This window comes from Lupinus angustifolius, chromosome LG18 (assembly GCF_001865875.1).
Source record: "Lupinus angustifolius cultivar Tanjil chromosome LG18, LupAngTanjil_v1.0, whole genome shotgun sequence".
NCBI lineage: Eukaryota > Viridiplantae > Streptophyta > Magnoliopsida > Fabales > Fabaceae > Lupinus > Lupinus angustifolius.
In genome coordinates this window covers 7814011-7827543 of record NC_032026.1, presented here as the reverse complement: position 1 = coordinate 7827543, position 13533 = coordinate 7814011, and the positions used below count along the sequence as shown (strand labels likewise).

Genomic DNA, 13533 nt, shown 5'->3' with positions numbered 1-13533 from the left:
GACCCACCTCTCTTTCCTGGGAACTAGCCTGATATATATCAATTGATTACGACATAATTCCGGTATAAGTTTTATTGAAAATCTTACTTTAAAAAGTGTTATTTGATTGTAAGACTTTTAATGATAAATGATAATTCAAGGATATTCAACCTTGAATCGGATGGACGAAAGCAATTAAATTCATTTTAAATCGGAAGTTTTATCTTCGCGTAAAAAGTTATTTCGTAAGTATAATAATTATCGTCAGTTAACTAATTAACAATATTTTGACGTAATGAAGAATTCGAGAGGGGATCAGATCAAGTAAGCTCACCTGTAAACAGAGAACTAAGCGACTCGACACACTCAAGTGAGGGAGAAAACATCATGACACAGTGGTGTCCGAATATGCATCAGGACCTCCAAACTCCCTCACAAGTTTGGAGTTGCCTTGGGTATTAAGAAAGATTTTACTTAATCAATTGCATGTTTGTTTGGATTAAGTACAACAATATTTCTTATATCGATTTATATTATGTTTATATATACAAATATCATGTTTACTCTTGAATTATAATGTTTGAATGATTATTATGAGAATGATATGTATGTGATAATTGTTAAATTCAAGGTTTAAAAACATGTGATATAAATGAAATGAGAAATATTTCCCTTGAGAAAAGTAATTAAAATGATATTCAGGCTCTTCTCGCTTGAGCGAGACAGCTCTCGCTCGAGCGAGAAGTGTCTAAAGAAAACGAGTGTTTTAGCTCAGGGCGAGACAACTCTCGTTTGAGCTAAAATAGTCACCAAGACAAAAATGTTAATTTGTTTTCATTTTTCTTGTATTATCCATATTGTATATAAATGCAACACAAAAATATGATATAATTTTCATATTCCAAATTTATTCTTTTGTAATCTCCACCATTAATTAATATAAGGAGTGTAATATTTAGTGTAAAGATTTATACACTTTCATTAATTTGAATTATTTTTTTGAAGAGTCAATGAAGATTAAATTTTAATAGTGGATGATATAATAACAGTGTATAAAACTCATATATTATCAATGCATATATTTTTTCTCAACTACAAAAACTTTCATGCATTATTTTATTCTTTTCTATTAATTCATCACAACTCTTCTACACATTTTCTTACTTCTACTTTCATCACCCCAATAAGAACACATATGACAACTACTATAGTACACTAAAATCATTTAATGACACCCTGATGATCGCTAGAGGCACAAAATATGAAATTTGCAGAAACTTTGTGTATATCATATCAATCACCACAATTTCAATTTCATCACTTTATTAATTTTTATAAATTTCTAGTTTTTATTAAGTTTTTACAATATATATCTTATATTCAATTTTTTTCTTGAAGAATTATAACACGAAGATGATACATGAGAAAAATAAGATTAAATGTTAAGAAATGACATGATAATATTATTTAAGTAAGAGAAAGTAAATTTTTTTTTTCAAAATTGATGTTTTAATACATGAAGAACTTATCAATTTATTTTTTCAATGTCAAATTCCTTAGTTCCTCGATCTCTTTTATAAATAAATTTAACTAATTTCATACATATTAAGAAAAAGTACTTAAAAGCAATAATTTACTTTGTTAGAATAAAAACATATAGATAATTACAATTACTATTTAACAAGTAATTTTAATTAAAAATGATATTGGAAAGTTTAAAATATGAAATAAGTTTTTTAAACTTACTTTTCGAAAGTTTAAAAATAAATAAATTTGCTTATATGTAAAGAGATGAGATTCATTTATTTCAAGAGTAAATTTATTATTCTAATGATAATTTTATCCACATCTTAGCTATCAATTCTAAAAAAATACAATTGTTTAAATTAATGAGTAGGTCTAAATCATTAGATTTTGTAGAATTGATGACTAAAATATGAAATAAGTTTTTTAAACTTACTTTTGGATTAAGTGTATCTCCTCTCATATTTACAATAAAAATATTAGTATTTAGAAAATATTTCTTAAAAGTATTTTTGAAAAAATACCCTACTAAGGGAATAATAATTCTTTATTGAAATTGTATCTCAAACCATATATTCAAATAAAAATAATAAATATTTTTTTAATAATATAATATACTCAAGTTAATATGAGAGTTTGAGATATAATTTGTAACAATATATTATTTTTGATCTTGAGGGTGTCAATTAAGAAGAAGTCAGTCTTGTAAGGAAACCAAAAAGACCATAAAAAAGTCTTACATTTCAGCAACACAGGTAAGGCAATCCTGTCTGTTTTTGTTTTTTACCTTCTCCACCTTCTTCTCCTTTTTCTCCCTTTTTTCACTTGTAAAGTTGTAACAATCTCCCTCTGTTACTTCACTTTTCTTTACTCCAAAGAACCCTTCTCCCTCAACCATGACATACCCAGGTTGATTCTCTCTCTCTCTCTCACCCTTTTTCCCATTATTCTTGTTGGAATCTCATACCCCATTTTTGGTTCTGATCCAACTCTTCCATTTCACCTGTTTCCACACTTTTTCACCTCAACCCTTTTATTGGGTCATTTTCTATTTTCCTTTTTCTTTGTTCTGTAAGCTATGTTTCTATTGCTTATGCCAAAAATAGAAATAAAAATGACTGCTTTATTATTGAAACATCTACATTCGATTTTGTAGAAGCTGATTTTTTTAGTAGAAATTAAAAAACAATAAAGGGTTTCCTTTTTTATCTGTTTATATCTTGTGGGGTTAGGTAATTATTATACAAAGGTGGATCCTTTTTTCCTATCACTAGGTGGATGCATATTTGCTGAAAGTATATAACAAAATGCAATTGAAGCTTAATGTTTTTGAATTGAATCATTTCATTCCTGAATGTATGTGTTTTGATTTGCTTTTTAAAGGTTGTCATATCTATGTTTTAATCAAAACTCATTATATTGTTGACTATGCTGTTCTTACACTTTTTCTGTTCAATAGGACCATAAATTAGTTTAGTTGTGAAGGAACAATGAAATTCTGATACTAAAATACAGTTATTATCTAATTGTGTATGTAGTTCCAATTGCGATCGATAAGCTGCTTATGAGGTATTAGCAACTTACTGAATTCAGAGATTTGTTCTGAGAAGATAAGTTGAACACACTTTTCGAAGATGCCGTATTATATTCAGAGACTTTATAGGCTATGCAAGGCGTCCTTTTCACCAGATGGACCTGTGTCTGAAGAAGCTATTGCAAGAGTTCGCGAGAAGTTAGGTATATTGCTCGTTTTCCTTTGCTTTTGTCGTTTAGTTTCAACTTCCTAGTGTAATTTTCTTAGCTTTTTGGAACATTTGATTTTCATGTTCATGTAAATTATATGCAAGAAGACCTATTCATCATGGGTTCATTGGTTGAGCATCGTTCCTTAGAAGCGACACATAGGTGACAGATCTGTTTCCTTCATGGAGTGTAATACCTAATGAAGAATAAAAATTGTCAACACATAGACTAAATAGTTCGGTAATTTATTGCTATATTATACAACAACCAAGTGTCAGTCTTACCAGGTGGGATCGATTACCGGGATTGAACAATGCTATAACACTATAATAAATCATGTCTATTAACAAAATATTGATCTTTAAATCTTTGATTGCTCATGGTCTCACATTGGTCTTGACTCCATCATGCATATCCTTGATTGCTCGAACATAGGCAATCCAAACTCCTTTGTTCTCTAGAGATTTTTACAATACCTCTTTAGACACCTTATCATTCGCATTCTCTAAATCAATTAAAACCATGTGTATGTCCCCTTGGTTCCTTTGGTATCTATTCGTCCATCACCGTAACAACTAACAAGTATATACCATCCATGCTCGACCTCCATGACATAAAACCAAATTGATTTTCAGTATACACATTTCTTGTCTCAACCTCGACTCAATAATCCTCTCCCAAAGCTTCATAAGTTCATAGTATGGCCCATGAGCTTTCCCCAATTGAACGATTTTGTATATCTCACTTGTTCTTAAAAATAGGGATTAAAATGTTTCTCATCCGCTCATTATTACATCGTTGATCCATGCCATAGAGATTCGTCAAAGTTTTATATTGGTTGTCGACTGTATAATACAACATTCACCTTTTATCTAGACTTAGGATCAACTATATCTAGCACCAAGCACACACAAACATGTTTAATTTATTTTTCTAATTTCTATACCATTTCAACAAAACTTGAACTTTCCCTCTCTGTCAAACATTTGCCTCTGCTAGTTCTGTTTGAGAAAGTTTAGGGTTGGTCATTTTCTGGGGTTTAGAGGCTGAAGGTTAGATTTTGAGGCTCAGTAAAGAAATTTTTTCCATTAAGCTTGTCTATTTTCTTGTTAAGAAGAGTTGAATATAAGTCACAATTTTTTTTTCAGAAGTGAAATAAGGGTTACCATTTCCTGTTTAAATTTTAGGATGAATTTAGATTGTAAAAAAGGATAGTTTTTGTGATGAAGCTTTTACTAGGTGTACATTACAGTTTTGCATTTGAGTTGTCTCCTGAATTTTGGTTCTGTTACTTCCAGCACCATACTTTTTTCTCTCTTATGACTGTCTGTCTCTCCACATAATAGTTTTCCTGTCCATTTGAGATTTTTTGTAATAACCTTTGACGTAACGTTTCAGAAAAAATAAAACCAGCAGATGTAGGTCTTGAAAAGGAGGCACAAATGGTTCGTACTTGGTCCGGTCAAATGCTTGAACGTAATGGGGACTACCAATCACCACCACCAATTAAATACTTGCATTTGCATGAATGTGACAGCTTCTCTGTAAGTAATATGTTTCTGCGTCATGTGTATTCATAGTCCACAATTTTACAACATCTGGCCCTTAAATTAGGTATAGCTACTGACATTTGATTGATAATTTCATATCTTTCGCAGATTGGAATATTTTGCATGCCCCCCTTGTCTGTTATTCCTCTCCATAATCATCCTGGGATGACAGTGTTAAGCAAGCTCTTATATGGCTCAATGCATGTTAAATCCTATGACTGGGTTGATTTCCCAGGCCCAACTGATCCATCTGAAGGTTTGTTCTCTATCGATTTATGTACTTTTATATTGCTACATCAAAATTTTAGTTCCCTTTTTGGCTGTAGCCCCATGGGACTGGGTCAAGTGTTGAATGTGGTTACCCCTCGTTTTTTCTGTACCATTCTTATTGAGGTAGGACAAGATGTATTATGTCATCATTCTTCAAGGGATAAGGAAATTAATATTGACATGCTAGTGGTACTCTTCATGTCTGTTTGCGAGTTGGTTTTTGGTGTTTGGAGGGGAAAGGGGAGGAAGAAGGTTTGGGGAGCCATGAAATACACTTGTAAGAGGGTTCCCGATCCCAAGTGTTCTCCTCCCTTCCCAAAAACCGACTCGCAAACAACTCCTAAGAATTTAAACTGGATGGATTTTGTTGGTCTTTATCTGTCTAGCTCGACCTTGGTTGAAATCTAAGTTCTAGTTTTACTTTAGTGTTGAAGTTCATAGATTTCAGTTGTTTGAAATAGGAAAGCACTTACAATGTGGTTGTTTCCCTAGTCAGTGGTTGGATAATGTTGTAACAAGAGTTGTGATACTCACATTGACCATTTGATACATTGGATTTGAACTCACATGCTTAACTATGGGCTTATGAAATGTGAAATTTGATCACTAAAATGAGCCAAAACAATAGTCTGAGAGATGTATTTTTATATGACCATATTGGTGAATTTGTCTGATTTGCTTGCTTAAGTCGATTTATAATGTTAGAATTAAACAAACCTGATCATCGAAGATGGTCAAACATGGAATGTTTTTATTTTACTTGTATTTGCACGTCTATGAACAAAAATATCTTTTTTTCTATTTCTAAAGATTTATCATTTGAGAGATCATTTGAAGAGTGTTCCATTCCTTTTATTTTAAATGTTATTTTCTTCAAGGATAGTATAAATCTTTTCAGTAATAAGAATATGAACTTGTGTGCATGATACTTTTTAATTTGTCATTTGAATCAAAGTAAAAATAAGTCCAAACTCCATACCCAGCAAAAGTAAAAATGTTCAGACTCAAGGATGTGAATCAACCGTTATCGTGTATCATTTTCATGGACAGATACATAGTAGTTTTGCTTGATACTCATTGTTGCTGCTATATTTAAATGTTGTCCTTTTATCTCAGAACACTTCATCACCTTTTTCTTCCATGGTAGGTTTCCTCCCTCCCTATAAATGCTGTGTTTTAACCAATTTTCTTCATTTTTAAACTTCGCTACTCTTTTCATCAGAGTAGTCATTAGTGCCAAATGGTGGTGCTGCAGGAATCATGTCCATTGTGGCTGCAATAGCAGATTATTCGTGGACAGTTGTGGGCTTGTGGCTGCAATTCTCTGTTTGCACACTTCTGTTCTGCAACCAATCCATTTTCCAACCAAATCCGAGCAGCTTATGAATTTTCCAGCCCAGCTGACCCTTTTTTCTGGCCAAGCCCACCCCTTAGGGTCTGCTTGCGAGTTGGTTTTTTGAAAAGCAATGGAAGGAAAGGTTTCAGAGCCATGAAATACACTTGTGAGATGATGTTAATCCCTAGTTCAAGTCTTCCCTTTCCATTCTTTTCTCTTTAAAACTAAATTCGCAAACAAACCCTTAATAACCAAGCCCATCCCTTTTCTGGTCAAGCCGCACCCTTTCTGACAAGTTAATCCTTGTATAGGTTGCCTTGTTCGGCATACAACTTTCTCTTTGTCTTTCTATCCTCCCCACACAACTTTTATTTTGCCACCATCTTATTTTAGCCCTTGTCTATTGTTTTTTTGTCAATGGAAATACTGTTCACTGAGTTAGCCTGGAAACTCTATTTATTATTCATAATTGAATGAAGTTTTATAACTGTTAGGATTACTAGTTATGTTTTTTTTACATAAACTTATGAGGGTGAGCTTCGGCGGAATGTTAAGTTTGCTTACCTTGTGACCTGGAGGGCATGAGTTCAAATCTTGGAAACTACCTCTTCGCTTGCGAAAGTAAGGCTGCGTATATGTAACACTCCTCAGACTCCATTAGGTGAGAGCCTAATGCACTGAACCACCATTTGTTTGTTTTACAAAAAAATGTTTTTTTATCGTAGTTGCTGTGTCATTGTGGCAGCCATCCCACTTAGCATTATACTGCATTAGTATTTGTGGAAGTTGCTGCTCTGTACCCCTATCCTTCTTTGACTACTATGATTTTCCTCATTACGTATTTGATAAAGATCAATGCCTAATAACTTTTGTTTATTGGCCCACAACAAATTTTTGAATTGACAGCTAGAGCAGCTAAACTTGTCAAAGATACACAGATGACAGCACCAACTGCAACAACAGTTCTTTATCCCACTCTTGGAGGAAACATACATTGTTTCACAGCCATTACTCCCTGTGCAATCTTTGATGTATTATCTCCACCCTACTCTTCAGAACATGGAAGACACTGCTCTTACTTCCAGTATTCTCAAAGGGAAGATCTTCCGGGTAATCTTATTTTCAAATATGCTCTCTCCATATAAGCCTATCAAACCAGACGAAAGTTTACTTTTGACCCATGATTAAAGGGCATCTTTTGGCCAATAGCAACCGGAAAGAAATTGAGCTCTGACTCTGATGCCATCACAAGGTTGCATATCAAAACAATTGTCAAAGAGAGGAGTAACCCAACATATATTTAAACCATGCCTAAGAGAATGAGGCAGGCGATGTAGGACTTATTTTCCAATAGTTTTTGTAGACGTGTGTTCAAAGTTATTGATGGTTTCACCAGTAATGCCTGTGTTCTCTAAACCATACCAATGTTACCATTGTCAACATTCTTTTCAATTGCAGGTAATCTTCAGTTGGATGGAGTTACAGTTTCTGATGTGACTTGGTTGGAAGAATTTCAACTTCCTGATGACTTCGCGATCCGGAGAGGGCTGTACAGCGGTCCAGTTATTAGAACATGAAAAAAAATCTTGATTTTAGTCATATTTTACAGCAGAAATGAACCATTTAGCCAATACAATAATTTATAATCCTATTCATCTGACTATGTCAGTTAGGTATTTGGGTTGTATATAACAATGCACTCCTGCACTCTCCTTTCTAAAGTCATTGACCTCAGTTTATTCAGTAGAAATAGTTATGGTATTCAAAAGTAGACCTCAACTATGATGATTGGGCTTATTAAGTTTTGTTTGTTTATCAATATCATATCCATTTTGTTTCTTTTTGCCTTGGATCTTGATTTTAGCTCAATTGGCTGAAGCAAACTGGAGAACTCTGTCATTTGTTGTAATTGGTCAGAAAAATACTTAATTATTAAACTTTTAATTTAAATATATATTTTTTAATCAATTACAATATGTGGCACATGGAGTGAACATACTTTTTGGGACAACGGATATGTTTCCGAAGCAAACCATGTTGAATTCCATCTTAGGTCCACCCAATTCCATATACTCTTTAGCACCAAACAAGTATATAATTTTGTTTTGCTTTTATGAATGAAGATAATTTCATGCTTACCAACCTACCCAACCCTCACTGTACCAAATTATTAATGACAGGGTTAGAGGTTGGAGGGGGGAATTATTCTTAATAAAGTTGATTTTGCAGAAGTTCAAAGGATTTACTATGCTTGTTGTATGAATGCATTAGGGAGAAAGTTAGAATAACTCTTATTGTAGAGTCGCCTTAGTGGTTTGAATGTTTGTGGAGAAGATTAATAGAAACCGTTGTAAGGAGAGTAGACTAAATGAATGTTAGACCAATTCGTAGAGGAAGATGAAAACTAAGAAAAATTATAGTGGAACGATTAAAAATATAATTTAAAGATTAATGTTTTTCAATGGACATGATTTATGATAGTAATATGATGTTATTCAATTCATGTAATCGATCATATCTAATAAGATTAAGGCTTTATGATCTTTCTATAATATGAATGAAACACTTATCCTCCTCAGCATGCAGTTATTAATAAGTTTCCTAGTTCCAACCGATTGTGTTAGTGCTTGAAGATTGATTAGTTTATAAAATGTTTGTGTGAATATCTTAATCGAAGATCTTGATAGAAATTACATGGATGGAAACTTCTATCTTATTGTCAAACATTTATTGAATGTTAAATTTCATAATAAATCATTATGATATAAGCATCCTAGTAGAGATATTTCGAAGAGCGTGATGAGAGATAAGTTGAAGAGGATGACGGTGTGGGTAGGGCACACTAGGATTGATATGAGACTTGGGTAATGTTTGTTATTTATTTATTCCTAAATATTAGTTGTATCAATTTTTTGGAATTGAAAATATGCTCAAAAAAAAGTATGCTGTTTTTAAGCATGCATAGTTAAATTTAAGTGTCACACCTTGCTGTTTTTGTTTTTATTAAGGAGGGGTGTCCTCACCATGATTTGGTAGCCTATATTTTGAGGAGGAGAACAAGAATACTAAGAAGTAAGAAGATGGGTCATATCATCGGCTAGCCTGAAGATATTAATGGTTGCTTCTTGAAGTGAAAAACTTTAATCCCTAACTTAACACTCTTACCTCAAGTTCTCAATACTTCCTTGTATATGTCTTCATTTGCATGTTATGTTTGTAACCCTAGGTAGTAGGCATAGACTTACAAAGGGCAATGGGGACATTATGTTAATGATAGATAATTAAATATTTATATATAGTGTGGGTCGAGTGACTGTAAGAGAGATGTGAACCTTTTTTTATCAGCAAGAGAGATGTGAACCCTTATTGACTCAATACTATCTCATTTGAATTTTGTACGAGTTAATCCCCTTTTGGACATTGAACAAGGTCTAACCCGATCGAAGCAAAGAGGTTGGGCAGATTTTTAGGATAAGGTCGGATCTTGCTCTCTCCTATAATAGGTAACATAAAAGAAGGATGATAAAAACTATGCATAGATACTACCATAAGTCTATGAAGTATTGATACTTCAATATCCTTTACATATCCATTTCCAACACTTACCCGACACATTGATACTTTTCGGTATTCTATTGATACATATAAATAGAGTATTGAAATTATTTTTTTAAAAATAAATAAATTATAAATATGATACTTTCTCGATACTCTCAAAATTGTTTTGATACCTTCGAGATACCAAAACTGCAATACAAGAACATTTTAAGAGAGAGGAGAGAGAAAAGGCAAAAAAAAGAAAATACATAATATAATCCATTAAGTTAAGAGAGAAACACAATATTCAATTTATCAAGTAGACTTGTAGTGAGAAAAAAATAAAGCATGTGTATTGAGTAGAAAGTAAAAACATGTGTATTGGATAGAAAGTAAAAAGCATCTCCTTAATGTTGATCATGAATTCTTTGTGAAAGTATTAAACAATGATTTCTTATGACAATATAATTTTTTGTATTTGATAATTTCTAAGAAATATGTTATTTATTTGGAATATCTTAACAACAATTATACGTTTAGTATGGTTTATGAATTATATGTATATATTTTAGATGTGTATTCAAGCCTATTATATAATGTATTTTTAAGAATATATGTATACGTATCCTCATTTTGATATGGGTCCTTTTTAGATGTAGTTTAAGTTTGCAGTATGTTGTAATTTATTAATTTTGTAAGAGATAATTTCCTAATCTCTTTAGTTTTATTTATAAAAAAAGTGCTTGGATATTGTAGCTGACTGGCGGTTTCTTAAACATTACGACAGCTTCATCATCTAAGCACCACCGCTTGGAAAATATTCAACAAAAAAGAAACCATTATAACAAATAGGACACGTTACAAATAATGCTTCATTCTTGGCTTAAAGTCAGGATCTTATACCCTATTTCATTGCCATACATGATTGTATATTTATATAGAATATCCTTTAACCCTACTTTTGGTGATGTAACCTAAGGTGTCATTTTATACAATAATTTTCTATGTAACATATGTTAGATCTATAAGAGGTTTTTGAACAAGTTACTATTCACATTATCAGGGAGACATAGATCAAGAAGACCCTTATATACAAATAGCAAGTATTCCAAACAAGGTATATAGTAGTTAACATAAATTCATGAAAGATGGCTAGAGAATTCCTTCCTAATTTCCATGGAGATGGAGCAGGTAGGGATAATAACTCTTGGGCCTTATTTTTTATTGGAGTGATCTTTTTGTCACTTTTTGTTATATCAATGATCATATTTTCATGTGGTGAGGATCCACACACACATCGAAGAAAAAGACGTGGTATTAGTGGAATCGGCGGTGATGGTGGTGGAGATGGCGGTGGTGGTCACGGAGGTGGTGATGGTGGTGGCGGTGGTCATGGAGGTGGTGGCTAAACAAATGGCTTGGGAGGGATATAATGCTATAGAGTATAGAGGTTGGTTAACATTTGTCAATAGTTTTAAATCTGAGTTTGTGACTAGGAACTAAGACTCTGATGTGAAGGGTCTCATCACGACCATATCTATAGTTGGATCAGTCTACATTTTATATACATAGTGTATAAATATCAATTAAACTATTGGAATTACTCACTAGATTCCCTTTTTAGATGTTTAGTTTTTCTTTTTTAGAAATATATTGAAGGGGAAATGTTACCTACTATGAAGAGTTTGTGTTTTTCACATAATTAGAGTTATGAAGCACTCTCTTCTTTTATTTGGATTGAAATTGCTTTTCTCCTCTTGTTTCAATTTTTGTCTTGCCAAATAACATTTATCAAAGGGAATGAACAGTGGGTAGTTTTACCCTCTTTTGATATGTGGGATTCAGTTGTATACAGAAACCTAGAAATTCAAGGTATGTTTGGTTGCTCCTTGTGTGTGGCAGTGCAATTGTTGTGGAGCTGGATGGTTCTAAGTGAGAGTCTGGTGTTTATTTTTAGGGTGGATTTTGTCATAATGGGGAGCATGACACTCTTCATCCTATTTTAAACCTTAAGGGTTTATTTTTGGTTGAGTTTTGGAGGGGAATGAGAGGAAAGAAAAGACTTTAGATTTATCTCACAAAACTCATTTCCTTTCATTTATCTCCTAAACTCAACTTACAAATAGACCATAAAAGTCTCTTTCGCAACAATAACAATAACTTCTCACTGTATTTTGGTCACTTTCTCCCAATCTCTCACCTTACTCCTTCCCACTAATCACCTTTCAACATCCACCAACCCTTGGCTTACCTCATCTTTGCTTACCAAATCAAGGTGATTTTAGCTATGCAAAAAACTTTCTACCATTTATGGAGGAGGATGAAGTTGGTCAATTATGACACTGGAGATAAAAAGTAGAAAAACTCGGTTAAGGAATGTGCTTTCTTGTGAAAAATCTCGAGTTTATCTTCCATTTTGTGAGAAATTTTGACTTTGTCTTCTGTCTTGTGAGAAGTATTGATGTTGTCATCCAATTGATGCACACAAGAAGAAATATGACAATAACCCAATAGATATCAAAGATGGAGTCACTTGAAGAAAAGGAGATTTCAAATAAATTGATGAATACTCATCACTTAGTGATAAAATATTTTTTTTTGTTTTGTTAGTTAATATTGTTATGAAGTTTCTGTTATTAGAAAATCAGTTTAGTTAAAGTTAGATTAGTGGTTGTTGTTACTTTCTGTTTTTAGTTTAGTGGATAAAAGGTTTCCTCTTGAATTGTAACAAATCATCTTTCATTTTTTCATAATTTCATATTCAATAAAATCCGAGAAGTATTATTTTCATTCTCTCTCTTTCCTTTGCTTTCTTTCCTCTTTCTTCACCGTTGCTTATTAAGTAAATATATTTATCATTAACCGAGTTCATCATGACTAATTAATAATTAGGTGACTAGGTATTCTACAATTATTATATGTCAAACTTATTATTAGATGATTATGACTCATTCACTTAATTAGATCATCACTATGTGATATTATATACCTGATAATAGTAATAAGAATATATGTACCAAAAAAGAATAAGAATACAACTCATTATGCCCTAAGTGCATTTTTGGAGAATATCTCCATCCGAAATCCATAGATTAAACACGGAAGTCCTTATGACCATGACTTTGTTCCCATACCCCAATGTTTATGCCCATACATAAACCTAAATGGAACAACTATGGTCTAGACCGAAGAAACCCCAAATGAGTTCATGGTGAAGATGAAAAACATATCTTGTTGAGCCATTTCCGGAATCTCGAAGGTATGAGGATGCGATGATCTTCCAGATGATAGAGTGCCGAATGGTTTTCCTTAGTTGCTCTCTAGAGGGGAATGAGAGAATGCCTTATGCTTAAGAGAGTGTGTTATGTTTCTTATAAGGAGCCTTATGGTTGCCTTATGTTATATATCAAAATGGATGAGTTGATAGTGTTATATCCTTATGGATAACACTATCCTCATCCTACCTTATTCTCCTCAACCTTACACCCTGAAAACCTGTTGCTCTACAAATGGGGACCATAACCCATAAAAGTAACCCCGTAGTGGTTACTACTTTAGTTGCAATAATTCTGATTTAGTCCCTTCATCAAATCA

The 13533-nt window shown here is 32.7% G+C and overlaps 1 protein-coding gene across 4 annotated transcripts; it reads left to right on the top strand.

Annotated features, from left to right (window-relative positions):
* LOC109333381 (plant cysteine oxidase 4-like) lies at window positions 2174–8245 on the top strand. Of its 4 annotated transcripts, XM_019568848.1 has the most exons (7): window positions 2303–2346; window positions 2386–2412; window positions 3042–3240; window positions 4645–4790; window positions 4905–5052; window positions 7309–7512; window positions 7861–8245. In XM_019568848.1, exons 3-7 carry the CDS (start codon window positions 3138–3140, stop codon window positions 7977–7979), a joined length of 720 nt encoding a protein of 239 aa, XP_019424393.1. In that variant the 5' UTR covers window positions 2303–2346; window positions 2386–2412; window positions 3042–3137; the 3' UTR covers window positions 7980–8245. The 4 variants fall into 4 exon arrangements, with proteins under 4 accessions (XP_019424394.1, XP_019424392.1, XP_019424393.1 ...); XM_019568849.1 differs by lacking the exons at window positions 2303–2346; window positions 2386–2412 and adding an exon at window positions 2174–2258; XM_019568847.1 differs by having other exon boundaries at window positions 2285–2412.